Source organism: Schistocerca piceifrons, chromosome 11, assembly GCF_021461385.2.
Source record: "Schistocerca piceifrons isolate TAMUIC-IGC-003096 chromosome 11, iqSchPice1.1, whole genome shotgun sequence".
In the NCBI taxonomy this organism is placed as follows: Eukaryota; Metazoa; Arthropoda; class Insecta; order Orthoptera; family Acrididae; genus Schistocerca; species Schistocerca piceifrons.
Window position 1 is genome coordinate 8,700,936 of NC_060148.1, and position 21,749 is coordinate 8,722,684.

The window sequence follows — 21,749 nt, forward strand, 5'->3', positions numbered from 1 at the left end:
AAGAGCTTGGAGACTGAGGAGAGAGCTGAGAGAATCTGAGCAGATTACGTACTGTATCCGCTGATGGCGGCGGATGTAGTGGACAGCCTGGAGAATAGCGTAAAGCTCCGCAGTATAAACCGAACACTGGTCGGGAAGCCGAAAGTGATTTGGGGTGTCGCCAACAATATAGGCACTCCCTACACCTAACGATGTTTTCGAGCCATCGGTGTAAATAAATGTGGCTTCCGTCATTTGTGCGCATAGAGCAGCAAATGCCCGACGGTAAACAAGTGTAGGGGTACCATCCTTGGGAAATTGACATAGGTCTCTGAGCAAGTCGATCCGGGGACGGAGCCAAGGCGGTGCTGTACCCCAAGTTGTCAAGAAGGTTTTAGGAAAGCGGAAGGAAAGAGAATGGAGCAGTTGACGGAAGCAGACTCCCGGGGGTAGTAGGGAGGAGGAGCGGCCTGCATACCCGACATCAAAGGAGGCGTCGAAAAAAAGGTCATGGGCTGGATTAGCAGGCATGGAGGACAGATGGCTAGCATAACGACTCAGAAGGACTGCCCGCCGATTGGATAGCGGAGGTTCAGCAGTCTCAGCATAAAGGCTTTCCACAGGGCTGGTGTAAAAAGCTCCAGACACTAAACGTAATCCACGGTGGTGGATAGAGTCGAGACGCCGAAGAATAGACGGCCGAGCAGAGGAGTAGACTATGCTTCCATAATCCAATTTCGAGCGCACGAAGGCGCGATAGAGGCGGAGAAGGACCACTCGGTCCGCTCCCCAGGAGGTACCATTCAGGACACGGAGGGTGTTAAGGGAACGCAGACAGCGAGCCGAAAGATAGGAAACGTGGGAGGACCAGCACAGTTTTCTGTCAAACATAAGACCCAAGAATTTAGCGACGTCGGAAAACGGAAGGTTGACAGGACCTAGATGTAAGGAGGGCGGAAGAAACTCCTTACGTCGCCAAAAATTAACACAAACGGTCTTACTGGGTGAGAAACGGAAGCCGGTTTCGATGCTCCACGAGTGGAGGCGATCGAGACATCCTTGAAGACGTCTTTCAAGAAGGCTGGTCCGTTGAGAGCTGTAGTAGATCGCAAAATCGTCCACAAAGAGGGAGCCCGAGACATCAGGAAGGAGACAATCCATAATTGGATTAATGGCGATGGCAAACAGTACAACACTCAGCACGGAGCCCTGGGGTACCCCGTTTTCTTGGGAGAAAGTACGGGAGAGAGTAGTGTTCACCCGCACCCTAAATGTGCGCTATGCCATAAATTCGCGAAGAAAAAGGGGCAGCCGGCCTCGAAAGCCCCAAGAGAACAGTGTGCGAAGGATGCCTGTCCTCCAACAGGTATCGTATGCTCTCTCCAGATCAAAAAATATTGCTACCGTTTGGCGTTTCCGGAGGAAATTGTTCATGATATAAGTGGAGAGAGCAACAAGATGGTCAACGGCAGAACGATGCTGTCGGAATCCGCATTGAGCTGGTGTTAAAAGACTGCGGGATTCCAGCCACCAAGCTAAACGGTAATTCACCATACGCTCCAAAACCTTACAGACACTACTCGTGAGAGAAATTGGGCGATAGCTAGAGGGGAGATGTTTGTCCTTTCCAGGTTTCGGAACGGGGACGACAATAGCTTCCCGCCATCGCCTGGGAAAGGTACTGTCGGTCCAAATTCGATTATAAAGGCGAAGGAGGTAACGCAGGCTATGGGTTGATAAATGCAGCAACATTTGGACATGGATACCATCCGGTCCTGGGGCGGAGGAGCGAGAAGAAGAGAGTGTATGTTGGAGTTCGCGCATGGAGAAAACAGTATTGTAGCTTTCGCGATTTTGAGAGGAGAAAGCAAGATGTCGCACTTCCGCTGCACGTTTCTTCGGGAGAAACGCTGGCGGGTAATTTGAAGAGCTCGAAATCTCAGCAAAGTGCTGACCCAATGAGTTAGAAATTGCGACGGGGTCCACTAAGGTATCATGCGCGACAGTGAGCCCAGAGACCGGGGAGAAACTAGGCGCGCCTGAGAACCGTCGAAGCCGACTCCAAACTACCGAGGAGGGAGTGAAGGTGTTAAATGAGCTAATAAAGAATTGCCAGCTTGCCTTCTTGCTATCGCGGATGACGCGACGGCATCGCGCACGGAGCTGCTTATATCGGATACAGTTGGCCAAAGTTGGATGGTGACGGAAAATGCGAAGAGCACGTCGCCGCTCACGTATTGCGTCACGGCATGCCTCGTTCCACCAAGGAACTGGGGGCCGCCGGGGCAATTCGGAGGTGCGTGGTATTGAACGTTCCGCAGCTGTGAGAATAACGTCGGTAAAATGTGTGACCTCATCGTCGACGCTGGGAAAGCGACGGTCATCGAATGTCGCTAGAGACGAAAAAAGTGTCCAATCGGCTTGGGCAAACTTCCAGTGTTGCGAGCGCATATATGGCAGTTGAGGCTGCAGTCGAAGAACACATGGAAAGTGGTCACTCGAGTGTGTATCATCAAGGGCGAACCATTCGAAGCGCCGAGCTAGCGGAACAGTACCGACCGCAAGGTCCAAATGAGATAAATTTGCCGTGGAGGCAGACAAAAATGTGGGGACCCCAGTGTTGAGGCAGACTAGATCCGCTTGGTGGAAGACGTCTAGCAATAGTGAGCCACGTGGACAAGGATGTGGAGATCCCCAAAGCGGGTGGTGGGCATTGAAGTCCCCAACCAGCAAATAGGGGGGTGGAAGGTGATCAAGAAGATGAAGGAGATCAGCTCGTGCCAGTGGTGTAGACGATGGAATGTATACCGTGCATAGAGAGAACGTGTATCCAGAAAGGGAAAGACGGACGGCGACAGCTTGGAAGGAACTGTTTAAGGGGATTGGGTGATAATGGAGAGTATCATGGAGCAGGATCATGAGTCCTCCATGGGCTGGAGTGCCTTCAACAGAGGGGAGGTCATATCGGACGGACTGAAAATGAGGGAGAACAAAGCAGTCATGGGGACGCAGCTTTGTTTCCTGAAGACAGAAGATGACCGGCGAGTAGGATCGTAAGAGGATCGACAATTCATCCCGATTGGCGCGAATGCCGCGGATATTCCAGTGGATAATGGACATAGGGTGAACAGAAAATGGAGAAACGTGACCAAGGGTGCTGTCGACTCAACGACTGCTCAGAGCTTGCGACCGACAGCATGGAATGGCATTCAGTCGAAGGCAGAAGATCCTGATCCATAGGTTAGTCAGGAGCAGCTCCTGCCACCAACGATCGGCCAGTTGACCGGCCACCAGCAGTGCGCCTCGGCGACACAGAAGATGGCAGAGGGCGATTTCCGCCTGGTGGTGCTGTAGTTGGGACACGCCTTGGCAGAGAAGGAGAGGAACTGTGTTTCTTCGTAGCCTTCTTGGAGGTATGATGTTTAGATGAAGGAGGAACCGATGGTTGTGAAGTTGCAGTACGTAAAAACTCTTCACGAGAATGCTCTTTTTTCGAAGACTTGGCGTCTGACTTTTGGGCTCGAGATTTAGCAGAACCCGACGAAGGGTGAGCCATAGAGTGGGCAGGCGAAAGTGGTGAGGTTGAACGGGCGATCTTTGCGCTGGCCGATCTGACGACCGTGGTACTAAATATGAGGTCGCAAGTCTGCGTGGCTGCCTCCTTTGTTGGCCGAGGAGAAGCAAGGACAGTGCTGTATTTTCCTTTCTGAGGCACGGTGGGCTGTCGACTGGCGAGTAACTTTCGAGCAGCAAAGGTCGACACCTTTTCCTTCACTCTTATTTCCTGGATGAGCTTTTCATCCTTAAAAACGGGGCAATCTCGAGAGGAAGCAGCGTGGTCACCCATACAGTTGATGCAGTGAGGGGATGGAGGTGGACAAGCACCCTCATGGGCATCCTTGCCACACGTAACACATTTGGCCGGATTGGAACAGGACTGGCTGGTGTGATTGAACCGCTGACATCGATAGCAACGCGTAGGGTTTGGGACATAAGGGCGAACGGAAATTATCTCATAGCCTGCTTTGATTTTTGATGGGAGTTGAACTTTGTCAAATGTCAAGAAGACAGCGCGGGTTGGAATGATGTTCGAGTCAACCCTTTTCGTAACCCGATGAACAGCGGTGACGCCCTGCTCAGACAGGTAGTGCTGAATTTCTTCGTCAGACAATCCATCGAGGGAGCGTGTATAAACGACTCCACGCGAGGAATTTAAGGTACGGTGCGGTTCCACCCGGACAGGGAAGGTGTGGAGCAGAGAAGTACGCAGCAATTTTTGAGCCTGGAGGGCACTGTGTGTTTCTAACAACAGGGTACCATTCCGTAATCTGGAACAAGACTTTACAGGACCCGCAATTGCGTCGACACCTTTCTGAATAATGAAAGGGTTGACCGTGGAAAAGTCGTGACCTTCGTCAGACCGAGAAACAACAAGGAACTGTGGCAACGATGGAAGAACCGTCTGTGGCTGAGACTCAGTGAACTTACGTTTGTGAGCAGACATAGTGGAAGGTGAGGAAACCATTGCGGAAGAATGCCCCATGATTACCGGCGTCTCCGATGGCGCGCTCCTCCCTTGTGGGGGCCCTCACCGAGGGCACACCCGCCTTAGGTGATTGTTCACACCTCAGGTCACACCTCCCGACAAACGGACGGAGGGACCAATCGGCACTTTCGGAAGGTATCAGCTCGGGTAATCACCCCTCCCTGGGCCTGGCCGTTACCAGGGGGTACGTACGTGCCCTACCTGTCTACCCGGGGCGGGGAATTACGCGTTACCCCGTCACCGGCTACGCAAGGAAGTGCGTGGGTCGGCCTTCAGACACGCACAGGGAGGAAGAAAGAGACAGGGAAAGGAAAGAAGAGAGGTCTCAAACGCCGCAGCGGAGAAAAGGGTAAAGAGAAGAGGTAAAGAGAAGAGGTAAGGAAAAGAGAAGGACGAAGAAAAGGACGAAGAAAGATGAAGACATACAAGCAAGGAAGGCGAAGAGTGCGGTACATTTACAAGCGTCTGTCTCCGGACGTAGGCACAAACCATACTCCCCAGAGGGGGAGAAGGGGAAGGAAAGAGCCAGAGGTGAGGGGGGGGGGGGGGGGCGAAGACGGGGGATGGGGAAGGATACGGAAAGGGAAGGTATGCAGCCCGGAAAGGAAGGAAGGCCACATTAGCTCGGGGTCCCGTGCTCGCTACACACGTATCCACAAAAGAGTTGTGGATCCCCTGGGGGGAGTCTCGAACCTGTGTGGACCGACAGCAAATAAAGAATTTTAACAAGCCTCAGATTGATAAAAATGCGAGTTTTCCGAGGACACAGTCACATTATAAGGATCCGAACCGTTCTCGTACCTGGTGCAGTGCGGAGATGTGGGGGGAGGCTCAGTGCCACTGACTGCGGCACCGGCTCCGCTGCCGCCAGCTCCGGACTCCGGCAGCCGCGACTGCTCCTCCGACAGGCCGGTGTGGCGCCGCCAGTTGCGACGCTTCCGCAGACTGTGGCGAGTCGGCACTCGGCGTGCGCCGACCGCAGCCGTCGGGCCCCCGAAGAACGCCCGCTTCACGTGTTGGCGGCGTAATCTGCCCATCTCCATTATGTCCTCGTACCGCCGATCTGCACACGGTAAATGTTCGGTGCATGGGTCGTCCGAGAACTCGTCAGGACACTCGCCTTCACCGAATGTGAAGTCTCGCAGGTTATCGGCCAAACCACGGCACTACGTCATCGCACAGTTTCGAATAGTTTGCTACCCGTCATCTTCGGCAGAGTGTAGGATAAATTTCCAGTTCGCTCCTTTATAACCGCCGGACTGTACATGACTCTGCTGGGGGCCCAGCAGGCAGGCCGAACACGTGACCCCCCAAGGTATCGCTGGTCGAAGGCGGGGTGCCTCCCGGTAGGGTGGAGGAGATCTGGGTGTCGATCCGGTTATAGCTGTCTGTTTCGGCCACTTCCTCTGTTACTTTCTCGTGGGAGAAATCCTGACGTATTTTTGCTAACAACACATCCCATACACTTCTCAATAGGAAACCACTGTAACATTCGACAAGATTGTTATCGCATTCACACTGACATTTTGACGATTAATTCCCAGAGCCTGCAGGCACGGCACAGCAGTTTGGTTTTCCAAGAATAAACACGTGGCCTTCACTGTCGCTACACTCTGCCACCGAGGTCCCAAACAGACGAGGTACCGTGCCCCACTGATAACATTTCGCAACGCAATTCGGTCGGCAAAGAGGCAGCAGAAACACGAGCACGTGACAATCTCGTCAACCGGAATAGTTGAGCTGTGCACGAGATGTGGCATTAGAAACAATAATTAGGAACAACCCGATACTGCGGAGGTAGCAGGTCGGAACAGACAGACAGTGTCAGTACTCGACTCACAGACGCTATCCACAACAGGGCACCTCAAAGCCCTCCCCTCCCCTCCCCGTGCTCCATGTAGCGGGACTTTGAATTTCGGCGCGCTACACTCGTTCCCTCAGACATAAATTATACCGTCGCAGCGGTATGAGTGCTAGACAGCAGAGAAAATACTAAAACTGTAACTCCTTTTTTTTCCTATCCATCTATTGTGTCTCGAGAGTAGAAGCTTAATGCAGAAGTGATCTGATGAAGACGAAAAAAACTTATTAATGTGTAGGCATATTGTGGAAGTTGTTATGACATTTGGAGGAGGGAAGCAATGTAAAATAAATTGCATTTAATATCAAGAAGGTTTTGTATACTTTAGAAATTCCTGGACGATGAAACTTATTGCAAGATTTAAGAGCAGACTTTTCACACAGAAATGAAGTTGGAGATTTTTGAAGACCTGGACGCTGCACGAAAGAAGACATGTTAACATGGTAAAGGATGAACTCTTATCTACGCCATTTCCCCCTGTCAGTTACATTTTGTTATTCTCTGTTTTTCTTTTTTTCCAAATAATTTTTGTAGTGGAAATTGGTTTGACTTTTGCTCAGAACCGCCACAATGACCACCCCAACAACAGCTTTTCCGAATCACGAAGTCTGATAACTTTTCTGTAATACGGAGTCCAATTTGCATTTCATTCTTTTCCCTTTTCTCGGTCATTAACGATTTTAAAACCCTCTTTTCATTCATCATTTCTTCCCACATTTTCTTTTCTTTTCTTCTCTTCTTTTTCTTCTTTTTTATTAACCACTACATCCACCACTTCTCCTCCAGAAGTGAGTGACTGGCCCAACTACTGGGCTCTCAGTACAGGAGTATGCCGTCTAGCAGCTGTAAAGGAACAAACTGGACACGAATCTGACCCTTCACCTGAAGATGACAAGTAGGAAACTCGTCAGAAGGTAGCGACAACGTGACACTGGGACTCGGCTCGTGAAAAGAGAAAATTTTCTCGATTGAATTCAATGAGAAAGCCTGAATTACCATCTTGACAGCTTGTTAGCCTGCATTATGTTCTTCTTAAGCCTGGTTTACACTGGACTGAAGGAAGTGAACACAAGCAAATGAGCATTCCCAAATAATTCATCAGCGTGCGCAAGCATTCGCTTGTACCTGTGAACAAGTGTTCACACTAGACAAAAATGATAAAGAAAGTGGATAACAAGCATAGCTTATGAATACTGTGTTCAAGTTTTTTGGTGCTTATAATTGGCACACAGTATTACAGACGCGAAGCAAAACGTTGATATGCAGAGAGTATTATTTTGCGTGGAAAATGCACTGTAATTGACAATGTAAACAAAAAGACTTATAAAACAAACAATTCAGGTATTAATATATAGCGGAGATGCTGAGCCACGATAGGCACAATAAAAAGATTCACACAATTATAACTTTCAGCCATTAAGGCCTTTGTCAGCAGTAGACACACACACAAACTTGCACACACCTCTGCAGTCTCAGAGAGCTGAAACTACACTGCCATCAGCAGCACCAGCGCATGATGGGACTGGCGACTGGGTGGGGGTAAGGAGGAGGGATAGTATGGTGGAAGTGGCAGACAGTGAACTGTTGCAGTTTAGACTGAGGGTAGGAGAGAAGGTGCGGAGAGGGTAGGGAGTAAGTAGCGGAAAGGAGAGAAATAAAAATAAAAGTTAATAAAAATAAAAGAAATTAAAAGACTAGGTGTAGTGGCGAAATGACGGTTGAGTAGTGCTGGAATGGGAACTGGGGGGGAGGGGGGGGGGGGGGGGGGGAGTTTATAAGACGTAGAGCGAGAAGTCACAGTTTCTATTATAACTTATGTTGTAAACTGTTTACCGTATTGTGGTCACGATATCGGTCATCATCAAATGCTTATGAAAATAATCAACATCTACATCGATACTCTGTAAATCACATTTAGGTGCCTGGCAGAGGGATCACCAAGCCACCTTCACAATTGTCTATTATTCCAATCTCGTATAGCGCGTGGAAAGAACAAACACCTATATCTTTCCGTATGAGCTCTGATTTCCCTAATTTTATCGTGGTGATCGTTTCTCCCTAAATAGGTTGGTGTCACCAAAATATTTTCGCATTCAGAAGAGAAAGTTGGTGATCGGAATTTCGTGAGAAGATTCTGTCGCAACAAAAAATACCTTTCTCTCAATGATGTTTAGCACAAATCCTGTATGATTTCAGTGACACTCTCTCACATATTTCGCTATAATACAAAACGTGCTGCTCTTATTTGAACTTTTTCGATGTACTCCGTTGATCCTACCTGGTAAGGATCCCACACCGCACAGCGGTATTCTAAAAGAGGACGGACAAGCGTAGTGTAGCCAGTCTCCTTAGTAGGTCTTTTACATTTTCAAAGTGTCCTGAAAATAAAATACAGTCTTTGGTTAGCCTTCCCCATAACATTTTCTACGTATTCCTTCCAATGTAAGTTGTTCGTAACTGTAATACCTAGGTATTTAGTTGAATTTACAGCTTTTAGATTAGATTGATTTACCGTGTAACCAAAGTTTAACGAATTCCTTTTAGCAGTCATGTGGATGAACTCACACTTTTCATTATTTAGGGTCAATAATGAGTTTTCCTGTCTATTTATCCACAATTAGTTACATTTATTTACGTTGAGAGTCAACTGCCAATTCCTCCACCAGATGTCACACCTCGGCAGGTCCTGTAACATTCGCTTGGGGTATGCCTGAAATTTTTCACATCTGAAATTTCTTCCCACTGATAGCATCATGTGTCTGCTTACCAGGACTCTTCAATCTAATGTAAAATAACATAATAAAGTATTTGAATGGAAATAATACACGGAAGTTGAGATGTAATAGGGACCCTTACACAATAAAATGAAATGTATTAACTATGAAGGACCAGATCCTCATTTATCAAACTTTCTGGAGATTTTCACCACAAAACGCGCTAAATGATTAAACTTTCATCCCTTTTAGAAATGATGTTCATGAACAACATGCACATGAAGTTTGGCCCGCATCCCAGACCTGTTCTGTGAGTGACAAGTCAGAGGACCAGGCAAGCCAGTCAAGGATTCGTAAATCTGTCAAGGCATTCCTGATGAGAACTGCAGTGTGGGGTTTTGCATTATCTTGCCATTTATTACCCTGGTCACGAAGTATATGACAATCGTACTGCCAAAAATCAGCCTCCCTTCAACAATAATGAAATCGGCCCTGTTAGCAGATACAGTAGCTTCCCAGACAATGGAATGAGTCTCGAGAATTACTGCTTTCTGCGACCGCGACCTTTCGCCAGATCGTCTACGGACAGACTGAGCACCACAGACAGAAGTGAGACTCATCACTGAACAACACAGAATGCTTGTTAGTCCCACATTTTATTGTTTCTACACTGTGTAAGTCTCTGTTGTCTGTCGTACGGTGGAAGCTATAAATGACAAACAGCAACTCGATCTCATCCTAGCTTCCAGTAAACTGTTCGCGACTGTTCACGGCGACACTCTGCCTGTAACCTCTGCACAGATTTCAGCTGTTGTCACTCCTCTACTGACTGAGGCAGTCAAACAATCTGACAAGTTTCTGGCGGTGTAGTCCTCCTCGAAAGAACCATGCCCACTTTCCCTGCCACAATGTTGTCTCGAGCCCATCTCGTCACCACTCGTTCTGCAATCATTGCACTGAACACGGCAGTCTGTGCAGCGTATCAGTACGAGGTTCCCATGTTCCTCAGGCCAACGATTTGTCCTTTCTCGAAGTCCAAAAGATGGGAATAAGTTGTAGTAACGTCGCACATACCCAAAAGCCACCAGCTACTTACACCATTCTTCATCTGCAGATAAGCTTTTCCCTTTATCATACTGAAAATAATGTAGTGGGACTTTGAATTTCGCCATGCTACACTCATTCCCTCAGATACAAATTATACCGTCACAGCTGTATGAGCGCTCGATGGCAGAGAAAATATATAAGAAAATGGAAGTACTAAAATTTGTAACTCTTTTTGTTTTCTACCCGCTCTTGTCTCTTGAGAGCGGAAGCTTAACTTCTCTTATTCACTTATTCGCTAGTCTTAGTACGATTCAGATGAAAAATCTTATTGATGTGCAGACATATAGTATTGTGGAAGCTTGTAAGAAATTTGGAGGACGGAAGCAGCAACGTAAAATACATTGCATTCAATATCAAGATGGTTTTAATTTGTATACATTAATAATTCCTGTACGATGAAATTTACTGCAAGATTTCGGAGCAGCAACGACTTTTCACGCAGAAATGAAGCAGGAGATTGTTGGAGAACAAGACCTGGACACCGCACGCGAGAAGACATATTAACATGGTAAAGGATGAACTCTTATCTATGCCATTTCCCCCTGTTAATCACATTTTGTTATTCTCTGTTCTCTTTCAAATAATTTTGTAGTGGAAATTGGTGTGACTTTTGCTCAGAAATGCCACAAGGACCACCCCCACAATATCTTTTCCGAATCACGAAGTCCGATTTGCATTTCATTCTTTCCCTTTTTCACGGTTCAAAATGGTTCAAATGGCTCTGAGCACTATGGGACTCAACTGCTGAGGTCATTAGTCCCCTAGAACTTAGAACTAGTTAAACCTAACTAACCTAAGGACATCACACACATCCATGCCCGAGGCAGGACTCGAACCTGCGACCGTAGCCCTTTTTCACGGTCATTTACGATTTTAAAACCCTTTTTTATTCACCATTCCTTCCCACATATTCAACCTTTTCTTTTCTTCTCTTTTTTCTTTTTTATTAACCACTACAATAAGCATGCACAAGGATTAAAATTTAATAAATCTAATCAACATATAGTTTAGACACAGAAACACTGGAGAATAGTCTGATAATGTTTGGTGAAGGTGTCCACGGTATAAGTTTCCATTGCTGTCAGTATCTATAATGAGATCAGAGCACAGTGACGATGTCCGACTGTGGAAAAATTCGGTGATAGCTTTAGGTCAGAAATGCACCACTGTGCAAATACAGTCATAAAACGACAGCCAATCGGCGAGATCGAATCGGATCCGTCGAACGCAGAATCGACGTAAGTCCAGATACGGCACTACGGTGGGCACAAGTGACATCGCGGCCTGCGGCCACAGTACGTAAGGGCGAACCGGCGGGCCACCAGCGCTCGCTACACTCGACAGTGGCCGAGGAGCAGTCAAAAGCTCGGGACATTTTAACCGCACGACGTGTCTGAAGACCCGAGAACCTTCCGTCTTTTTTTTATTGGCGACGAGTGTAGGGAGAGGTAAGGGAGGTAACACCACGTCCGGCACTCTGCTCTGGCCGAGGTACTCACTGAGCATCCAGTAGGTGCTGCTCCCGTGCCACACGTTGACGAAGCACTTGCTGCGCGACAGGTTGACACTCAACGCTCTCTGCCAGACCTCCTTGCCGAGCTCGTAGTAGGGAAAACGGCTCGTGACGTAGGCGAAGATCTCCGACAGCTTCGCCCTCCTGCCGGACAGACAAAAGTACAGCTCAAATTACTTTGTCAAAAATTGATTGTTTTTGTTGCTATAAACCTTTCTGGAGAGCATTTATGGAAGTGTTACCCCTCTGTTTTTCACTGACTGACTGAATGTCACAGTTTTTGCTAAATGAGATGTCAACAACAAACTCCATGATGGAGTACATACGGATAAGGGTGGCAGACTTATCAATCTGAGACACGCCTACGGTGGCCTGCACGTAATTCATGAACTGACACTGCTGATCTGTGTGACTGTTCTTTTTCAGGCTGAGAATATTCTTAGTGGGTGCAGAAAGCTCACCCAAATTATAACAAAATGAGAGAGCCAAAGTGATGCCAGTGCAGATTATTCGTACAGCGAACATAGCAACATTCAGTTTCTGCACAAGGTCTGATATGTGATACTTCCAAGAAAGCTATCCATTTACCCTAAGTCCTAAAAATTGAAATGGTAAATTTCACTGACTGACTGACTGATCAACTTGGGACAGAAAATTTCCACTTTTGCAAGAGCTTCATGTCACAAACTACATGCATTATTGTAACTAATCATCAATCTGCTCTGAAAGCCACATGCTGTCACTACTGATTGACCTTTCAAAGAGTATCATTTACATCATATCCGCCATCTTGCACTGTAACACTTGTGCCATATGCAAAGAAATAAATTTTTGAGTCACATGACGTATTTATTGGGAAATCATTGATATACACCAAGGAAAGCAATGAATCCACAACAGAACCCCCCACCCCATCACCCCTTATCTGAACCCAGTCAGATCCAAATCTCTTTCCCGTTTGTCAACACCGAAGGATAGTTTTTTGCTTCGTACATTCCAGATATGAAGTGGACCGTTGCTCTGCTTTGTTCTCTAATCCCGTAATGTCTGAACTTAAACGAGTATTACTTGTGTCACGAACTTTGCTAAATCGAGGAAAATATGTGGTATGTCCAGAAATGAAGAGTCCTCAAGAGTTTAAAAATTAATAGATGACATATTTACGAAAATTTAGAAAATCACGGATGTACATGAAACATTGGTTTTTTGAACTAGTCTCCTTCATTCTCAATGTACTTTATGAGCTGAGTGAGAAGCCTCCTGATATCTTAGTCAAAAAAGCCTACCACCCTCCGTTTAGTTCATTGTTTGAGGGGGAGGCTGTAAATCACTGTTGCAACTCAAGTCCAAAATTCCTTAACACCTTAGGAGAGGTGAAAAAATTAAATCTGAAGGTGCCAGATCAGAGCTATGCGAGGAACGCTGATGATGTTCCAGCAAATAAATCTTACAGTTGCTGTGTGGCGATTCCCAGTGGAGAATCCTTATACAGTCCCGAAAGACAGAGGGCATGCTTTTTTGAACAGAAACCGTGATTTCTGAATTTTTTCACCAATTGTAAGGAGCCACCCACGTTCTGTTGGCAACCACAGTGGAGTCAATGAATTGATCACCTTCCAGTTCAAAGCACTCGAAAAATTCCCACGAACGTGTGATTATGTTCATTTTGTATTGATTTGTGAGCTGTTTTGGTATTCATATGGCACGCAATTTTTGAAAACTGAGTGTTTCAGTAATTACTTCATGCACAAGAGGTGTGGAGATTTCTGGAAATGTGTCCACATTGTCCAAAATTGTTTGACAGATGCCAACAATCATTTCTCTGATCTCGTTCACCATCTCGTCAGTCACAACTGAGGGACACCAACCCCTTTGAACACTGTGCACATTCATTCTACCAGCTTTAAGCTCCCAACACCACTTTTGAATGCCTCACAACGTTTTAACACTCCTCAGCTTACAGCTGGCGGGATTTGGAATGAAGCACTCATTTGAACACAGCGGAAACTAAGAAAAAAGAGAATGATTTATGCTGTTGACACCTTGTCCTAACATGCAGTGTAGCAAACTAAACCAAAAATAAATAAATAATCCTTTTAATGCCGGAGGTTCAGTACTCTTACTTTCTGGACATTTCTCATACTCTCCTCAACCTACCATTAAATCCTTATTGTACCTAATATACAAAAGGAAGAAAATGACATTTTTTTGTGGATGCTCCTCTCCCAAAACCAAACTGTGATTCCGTCAACAAATTATCTGCACTGATATGTTCCCCTGCTTTCTCGTATATTGGTAGCAAAGACAGTGGCCACTAATTATATAAGAGCTTTACAAACAGTATTAATTTAGTATGGTGAGGGGAAAAGAAATATTAACAAAATCAGTGCCAACATGACATTGTATAGCAAGAACTACATAAAAAAAGAGGACTTTTTACAAAAGAACAGAGTTGTTAACATATAGTATGATGGAATTAATTAATTCCATGTGGGAAAAATATATCTAAAAACAAAGATGATGTAACTCACCAAATGAAAGCATTGGTATGTTGATTGAGACAAAACATACCAACGCTTTCATTTGGTAAGTTACATCATCTTTGTTTTTAGATATATTTTTCCCACATGGAATGTTTCCCTCTATTATATTCATATCACGGAATTGATTAATTGCTAGATTTAGAGAACTAGTCCACACGTGTGGGAAACATGAACGTTAGGGTGTTACAGGGAGTACTGAAGATCCAGTGCGCTGATCTAATAAAGAGTTACGCTGTCCTCTAACAAGCCAACAAGAAAGAATGACCCATGAAGAACAAAAAGAAGTGGAGAGATGTAGCTTAAGACCTTCCTCAGAAAAGGTTGTGTACCACATTTATGGCAAGGTTGAGTTTTGAATGGAATGAAGTGGTGCATCATACGAGACATGTTATCACAGCAGCAGATCTATTTCTTCTGTTTACTTGTCAAGCTATTTGTAGTTGTAAACTTAACCGCCCTGGAAGAATGTTGTATATCAATGAAAATGGTGGATGTGGCTGAGATAACTTTCACTCCAAAGGATATTGGACTGTCACATAAAAGCACTGAAACAAAAACATGCCCATCAAAATTGAATCAGAATGTCAAAAAAAGTGGGAGGAACATTGAAGAATCTTATATTTCTACATTCGATTAACACATTCCTGAAAAAACTACATCAAAAGTGTTAAGTACAAGAATGTTGTATATCATTATAACATAAAAACTGTACATTAGAATAATACACTTGGTGCAGCCATTGGTTTAAGCAATGATACTTGTGGATAACTACCTCGTTTTAACAGGATGTTTTACAACAGTTATGTAAAATACAGCTCACGTTTTTCTTTTGGGGCACAGTTTTGGCCTCGGGATTGTACTTTTGCATCGACTGGGAAAAAAAGAAGAGTAATGGCTGTCACGATTGCATACGAATGTAAGTATGCAATACCTGAAGCTAGTTTCAAAACATCCTTCACTACAAAGGTAATCCGCCAGAATGCCAAACTACGGTGAGGTATATTGAGGGTGGTGTAGTGTATTTTGACGAGAGCAGCGCTACCAACCTGTGTGGCGAGTCTGCTATGGCCATAGCACTGAGCTCCGTGTACGAGAACGGCGGCTTCTTTTCAGCAGTGCCGGCTGAGCCGGCAACACTGGGGTGCCGCTCCTCGCCCGCCCCATCGGCAGCCTTTCCCATGGCGGTTCCCCCACTGTCGATATCAGTGCCACTGCCGGAGGAGGTCGAAGCGGCAGCGTCGCCCAGAGTTGTCGCCGTGTCCGGCGTCGGAGAGTCGTCCTCGCAGCGGCCGTCGCGAGATCGGGACGAGTGGTGGGTGGCCGGATCGGTGCTGTCAACATCGGACACCGACAGGCTAGGCGAGGTCACAGTGGCAGTGCAGTTTCAATGTAACAAAGACAGCACTCAGGGGTTAAAAGTTCTCCCTAACATCACAGAGAGACAAAGTGAAATTTTTTCACCCACCGAGCAAAGTCATACATTACTGGACCGTATACCATATTTACTCGAATCTAAGCCGCACTCAAATCTAAGCCGCACCTGAAAAATGAGACTCGAAATCAAGGAAAACAAATTTTCCCCGAATCTAAACCGCACCTGAAGTCTGAGACTCTAAATTCAAGGGGAGTGAAAAGTTTTAGGCCGCACCTCCAAATCGAAACAAAGTTGGTCCGTTGTAATATGAGAGACAATTTACGTCGAATGAATGACGATGCAGCTACAGTAGTTTGATTCGAGACGTAAGCTTAGCAGTTAAGCTTTACCAGGTAGCCATAGCTATGCATCAGGCGCTCCGTCTGTATTTACACGGGTACCCTTCCTTTTTCACATGCTTTGTCTAGTTTGAATTGATTGCTTATTTTTCTTTGATCTGATAAGTGCCGTTCTCTTTGTTATAGGCGTTTACGTCACTCTAAGCTGAAAATGCATTATTTTAATGTGCCATGCATTATTTGTCACATTATGATAATGAGTGTTTACGTTCTGTCGCCGCTCGCAGCATGGCTTGCTTTTGTGCGCGCTACCGCCGCTTATAATTAAAAAAAAAAAAAAAAAAAAAGAGAGAGAGAGGAATTGTCTCATAAGCGAAACAATGGCAAGAGACTGCTATTTGTTGTTACTTACACAGCTGCTTTCTTTCATAATGATCAACAAGAACCAAATAATAGACTGCGTATGATAGAAGATTTTCTGAATGAAAGTTTAGCGAAAATTTTTCTCCATTTGAAAATCTTTGCAGATGCCTCTTTAGTACATATCATTCTGCACAGAAATTATAGAGTCATCTTAGATTTAAAAATCTTGTCAGTTGCCGTGCTTCATTTCTGACTGTATCACTATTAGGCATAAGAATAATACGAATATAAACATGACACGATATGTGTATTCTTCCGCGTTTGGTGTTGTCTCACTCTAGTTTCGTAGTTTATTACGCAGACAGGATTTAAATGAGATAGCAGCAAATACGAAAGAATACATAACAAAATGTTTATATTCGTATTATTCTTATGGTGAAGAGAATACTGCATGTGGTTCACAATTCATAAAAGTTCCTATTAGCAACCATCTCTTGTCACAGGTAGGAAAAAAATTCAGAACGTAGAGTTGGTCATATTGACAAACATCCCACACAGTCTTGCCAGTCAGATTTTCGTAGTACATTGAAATGCTGCTACATTCAAAGATGTGAACAATACGGAATTTGTATTTACTTCGTTGGATAATGTATGAAAATGCAGTGGTCAAAACTCGGGGAGGAGAAAAAAGCTCGTTTTCCACCTTTTTTTTTTAATTTATTTACTGGCGCAGAGGTTTTGGTGCCAGTATTTATCTCTGTGCCTACAAAGCATGCCTGTGTAGCGCTACATATATTCGACGGCAGAAGTTAGTTGTGGCGTCACCTACCAACATTTTTCAGAACTTCCGCTTACTGTGCACTCGACTCTAAGCCGCAGGTGGTATTTTGGATTACAAAAACCGGATAAAAGTGTGGCTTAGATTCGAGTAAATACGGTACTACATGCTTCTACAAAATCAGAAGGCATACAAATGACAGTTGTGCATGCAATAGTGGGGGAACTCTGAAGTTCATGTTGTGCAACTAAGCTCTCTACAGAAATGTGGTAGGTAACGGACCCAGTGCACTGTAGACATTCGGACCAAAAGCAGTGCTGAGAAATGAGTAGACCTACCACATCTCACAGTAGTGCAGCCACTGTATTCCGAAAAGACGATGAGGACTTTGGGACAAATTTGACCGCAAGTCAGTGTGCCGCCATCCTGGCGAGACGGCATGCCTCACGCGTGGATGTGACCGCAGAATGAAACAGTTTTCTCAGGACCGTCTTTTGCAGAGGTGTGAGTAGTTACACAAATCTGGATTCAAAGAAGTTACTGTGAATCGTGGAATCAATTTGCACAGTGGAACTGGTCTCATACACAAGGCCAGAATGTTTCGAAGGTAATAAAGTGTGTGCAAAGTCCATCCCGTGCACCTCAACTCCCTAACAAAAATGAAAATGCACGGCAGCCCACCACAACTTCATTGAAAAGCAAACTGCAAACAATTATTTTCTGAGGGGGGGGCAAAAAAAAAAAAAAAAAAAATCCTTCCCCGAGACAAGATTTCGTGTTATCGATACACACCTATCACAAAACAACAAAGAGCAGTAATACACATAAATGGTCAATGGTTTGATGCATTAACCAACATTAGAGCCAATGTGACATACGAGTTGAACAACATGCCAACGAACAACTTTTTTTTTAACAGTTTCACGTTGTTGTACGAATGTTTTGTTCAAAAAAGGTGTGTGAAATCTTATGGGACTTAACTGCTAATGTCCTCAGTCCCTAAGCTTACACACAACTTAACGTAAATTATCCTAAGGACAAACACACACACCCCTGCCCGAAGGAGGACTCGAACCTCCGCCGGGACCAGCCGATGAATGTTTTGTGAGTGGTACTCGAGTGTACAATTTAGTACACCTGAAGTATCAGAACCACCATTTTAACTTTTCTCCATACTCTACATTAATTCAGTCTCAAAACCTTTTGGACTGTCAATGTATAAAGAATTTTAACCATTCTTAGATTAATGTTTTGTGAGTGGTACTCAAGTGTACAATTTGGTACACCTGAAGTACCAGAACCACCATTTTAACTTTTCTCCATATTCTACATTAATTCAGTCTCAAAACCTTTTGGACTGTCAGTGTATAAAGAATTTTAACCATTCTTAGATTAACAAAAATTTGATCTGATAGCTCAGGTCTCCGAGGATACGGTCACCTTGCAAGATACTGACCTGTGCTCACATCTGGCAGAGTGTGGGGGCACACAGGATGGCACGGCACGAACTCCAACGCGTCCACATTTGCCCCTGATACCCCGACTCCGGGAGGAGGGCTGTTTCACGTGCCGGAATAGCTGTAAGTTGCCATTCCTGAACATGTTCTCGTATCGTGGGTCTGCAAAAGGCAAACGTAGCAATCTTTTGATGGGCCGGTCGGCCGAGCACACGTCAGGACATTCACCGTCGGTGAACACAAAATCTCAATCGTCGACGAAATCTCCTCGGCTTACCATCGTTATCACTCGAGCTGTGGCATAGTGCTGTTGTAACGTTTAGACAAGTTTCTTACTTGTCACCTTCAGGCAGAGTTAGGTTCACATACAGTTCATTTGTTTACAGCAGCTGGACCAAAGGGGCGAGACAATTGTGTACTTCTGGAAGGTGTTGGTCAGTAAACCTCTGTTAAGGTGAAGGGGTCAAGTCCTGGTGCTGCCAGTTTATTCTTTCTGCTTCCTCCACCAGCTTCACAGTGTGTTACTTACATATTTTTGCTAACGCCACATCCCGTGCCGACCTCAGATGAAAAAACTGTTCCGGCTGACTAAATAATTATATATTGGTATTGCCACTGCATCACTGACGGTCTAACCCCAGAAGCTACATGTGCATCACAATACCATTTACTGTTGAAAAATAAACGTGTGGCCTTTATTGACACTGGGTTCTCAAACAGACAAAGAGGCCAAGTCGTGTTAAGGGGTTGCGGGATTCGCTCTTCAAAGAGTCAGAGGATGAGGACGGGGATGTGGCATTAGCTAAAATGTGTCAGGTATGACGCCCCACATCTCCGCCAGAGGCAGATGACTGGTCCACACATTTGGTCCTCAGTGCAAGAGTCTACCATCTAGCACCAATAAAGGAACATCTTGGACACAAACTGGACACTTCACCTGAAACTGACGAGTAGGAAGCTCACCGAAAGTTTGCAACAACACCACACCGAAGCTCAGCTGATGACCATGGAAGATTTCATCGATACAATTCGATGAGAAAGCCTGTGATCCCATCTTATAGGTTGTTAGGTGGCATTATATTTCCTCTTCAGTTTCTCCTTACACCTGGTTTCACTGGACTGAATGGAAGCAAACACAAGCATTTGCAGATAGTTCACCAGCATTCACTCAGATACACGAAGCAAAACTTTGATATCTAGAGAGGATCATTTTGCACGGCAACTGCAAAGTTAGATATAATGTGGGATATCTGCCGAGTCATAATATGTAGAAAATCGCCTCCAGTTCACGTCCCCATATTGGCAACCATAGGCGTTACTCCATTCAAACTCATTGCAGGTTGAACAAAAACAGCTTGCAGCATGCCTCTTTCATAAGTTATCAGTAATTAAAACTAAAGCTATCTACTATTGTTGACCAGATTTTCACAATTTACGATTAAGGATTTACCTTTCTGAGTAATTGAATAGCAGATGGAGATTTATTTTAACATGGGCTTTCAGATACAATAATAATTTCTACTGAATTACACTGGTTACTTTGCCTAAATATGGGATGCTATATGAGTAACAATGTTTTAACTAATGATGTTATTTACACTGGAATTAAGTGAGTTCAGGAACTGCTAATATTATTTCATTATTGCTTGTACAAGTGTCGTAATTCTATAGCTAGCTACTTAATGAAGAATTTGGTAATCAGGAAAATAATTACGTATAGACAATGATACCAAAATCTATAGTCTTAAAAACCAAAGGAATATAACAGATAATAAAATTAAGTTGCATATGTCCTGGGTCTGAGATTTTTAGGTATATCGAAGGCGTCTCAGGTATTGAGGTATTGGAGATGCGGGGAGGGGGGGGGACAGAGAGAGAGAGAGAGAGAGAGAGAGAGAGAGAGAGAGGGGGGGGGGGTGGAAGGAATCCAGCTGCTTTGTCAATACATCGATGATGAGTTTCTGCATCTGGTGGTGGTGGTGGTGGTGGTGTGGGGGGGGGGGGGGGGGGGGGGGGAGATCTGCTACAGTGATCAGTTGTTTACTGTACACCCATCCCCCCACCCCCTCCAAAATGATAATCCAAAGGACTGAGATTGGGGGAATGTGCAAACCACGGAACTAGCCCTCCTCCATTTAGCCATCTGTCATGGTTGATTCCAACCAGTGTATCTTGAACACTAAGACAGAAATGTATTGGAGCTCCATCACGCACGAGCCACATGTCTCTTCTTATTTGCGAAGGCACGCCTTCCAGTAGATCTTTGATGGCGTTCTGAATAAAGTTCCCGCAGACAGCACCTGTTAGACATGCTGGGAGAACATATGGCCCTACCACACAGTAACCTACAATTTCAGTCCACACACAAATCTTAAACTAATGCTGATGTCTAGCCTGTAGTGTAGCATGGGAATTTTGATCAGTCCATATGTGCCGATTGTGGAAATTTGTTATTCCATCTGTTCCAAATGTTACCTCTAAACAAAAAATGAAGAGACAAACAACAGATGGGCAGGTCGTGCAACAAAAAAGTCGGCAAAACTTCTCTCCTGGCAGGCGAATGGCAGGTATCAGGCACTGCACGCTGGTACGGGCACACGAGCTCCTTGTGAAGTGTCCTCTGTAGTGAACTCGGAGATGACCACACACTGGGGCCCCTCGTCTCGTGCCAATACCTGGCTATTCTTCGACAGCCCGTGGAATGTGCTCTCCCTGTTCGGCAACACTACAAACTAGTGGGCCTCATAAGTTACCTTCTTTCTGGAGGGACTGTACTCTCTGAGAATTGTTCCGACGATTGGCCAATAACATCACAGAGCTTCCTACATAACGCACCAGGCCATTCACAGCTACTGTGAAAAGCAACAATCCTTTAACACTCCCTTGGGGTATGCCAAAGTACTTCAAGTCTGAAATGTCCTTCCATCGACAGTGACATACTGATTCTCTTTGCTGGAAGTTTTCAGTCTAATGACAAATAACATAAAATTGAATCAAAATAAAATATTGTAGTGAGGATGTAACAGGGACAATTATACTGATATGAATGGAATTGTTACATTATCAAGCACCAGTCTGATATTTATCAAATCTTTTTGGGACATTCGGCAAGTACTAGGTATTGTATGGTTGAACTTACATTCCATTCAGAACTGATGTTCATTATCAACATCAT

At 45.0% G+C, this 21,749-nt stretch overlaps 1 protein-coding gene across 1 annotated transcript in view; it reads right to left on the reverse strand.

Moving 5' to 3' along the window:
* Positions 1-21,749, reverse strand: part of LOC124720201 — a 228,547-nt gene that overhangs the window by 189,372 nt on the left and 17,426 nt on the right. Inside the window, exons 4-7 of the mRNA XM_047245524.1 lie at positions 18,574-18,736; positions 15,310-15,594; positions 11,707-11,864; positions 5,327-5,588 (exon numbers count right to left, since the gene is read on the reverse strand). Of these exons, the coding sequence (XP_047101480.1) occupies positions 5,327-5,588; positions 11,707-11,864; positions 15,310-15,594; positions 18,574-18,736 (868 nt within the window). The remainder of the gene's footprint in view (positions 1-5,326; positions 5,589-11,706; positions 11,865-15,309; positions 15,595-18,573; positions 18,737-21,749) is intronic.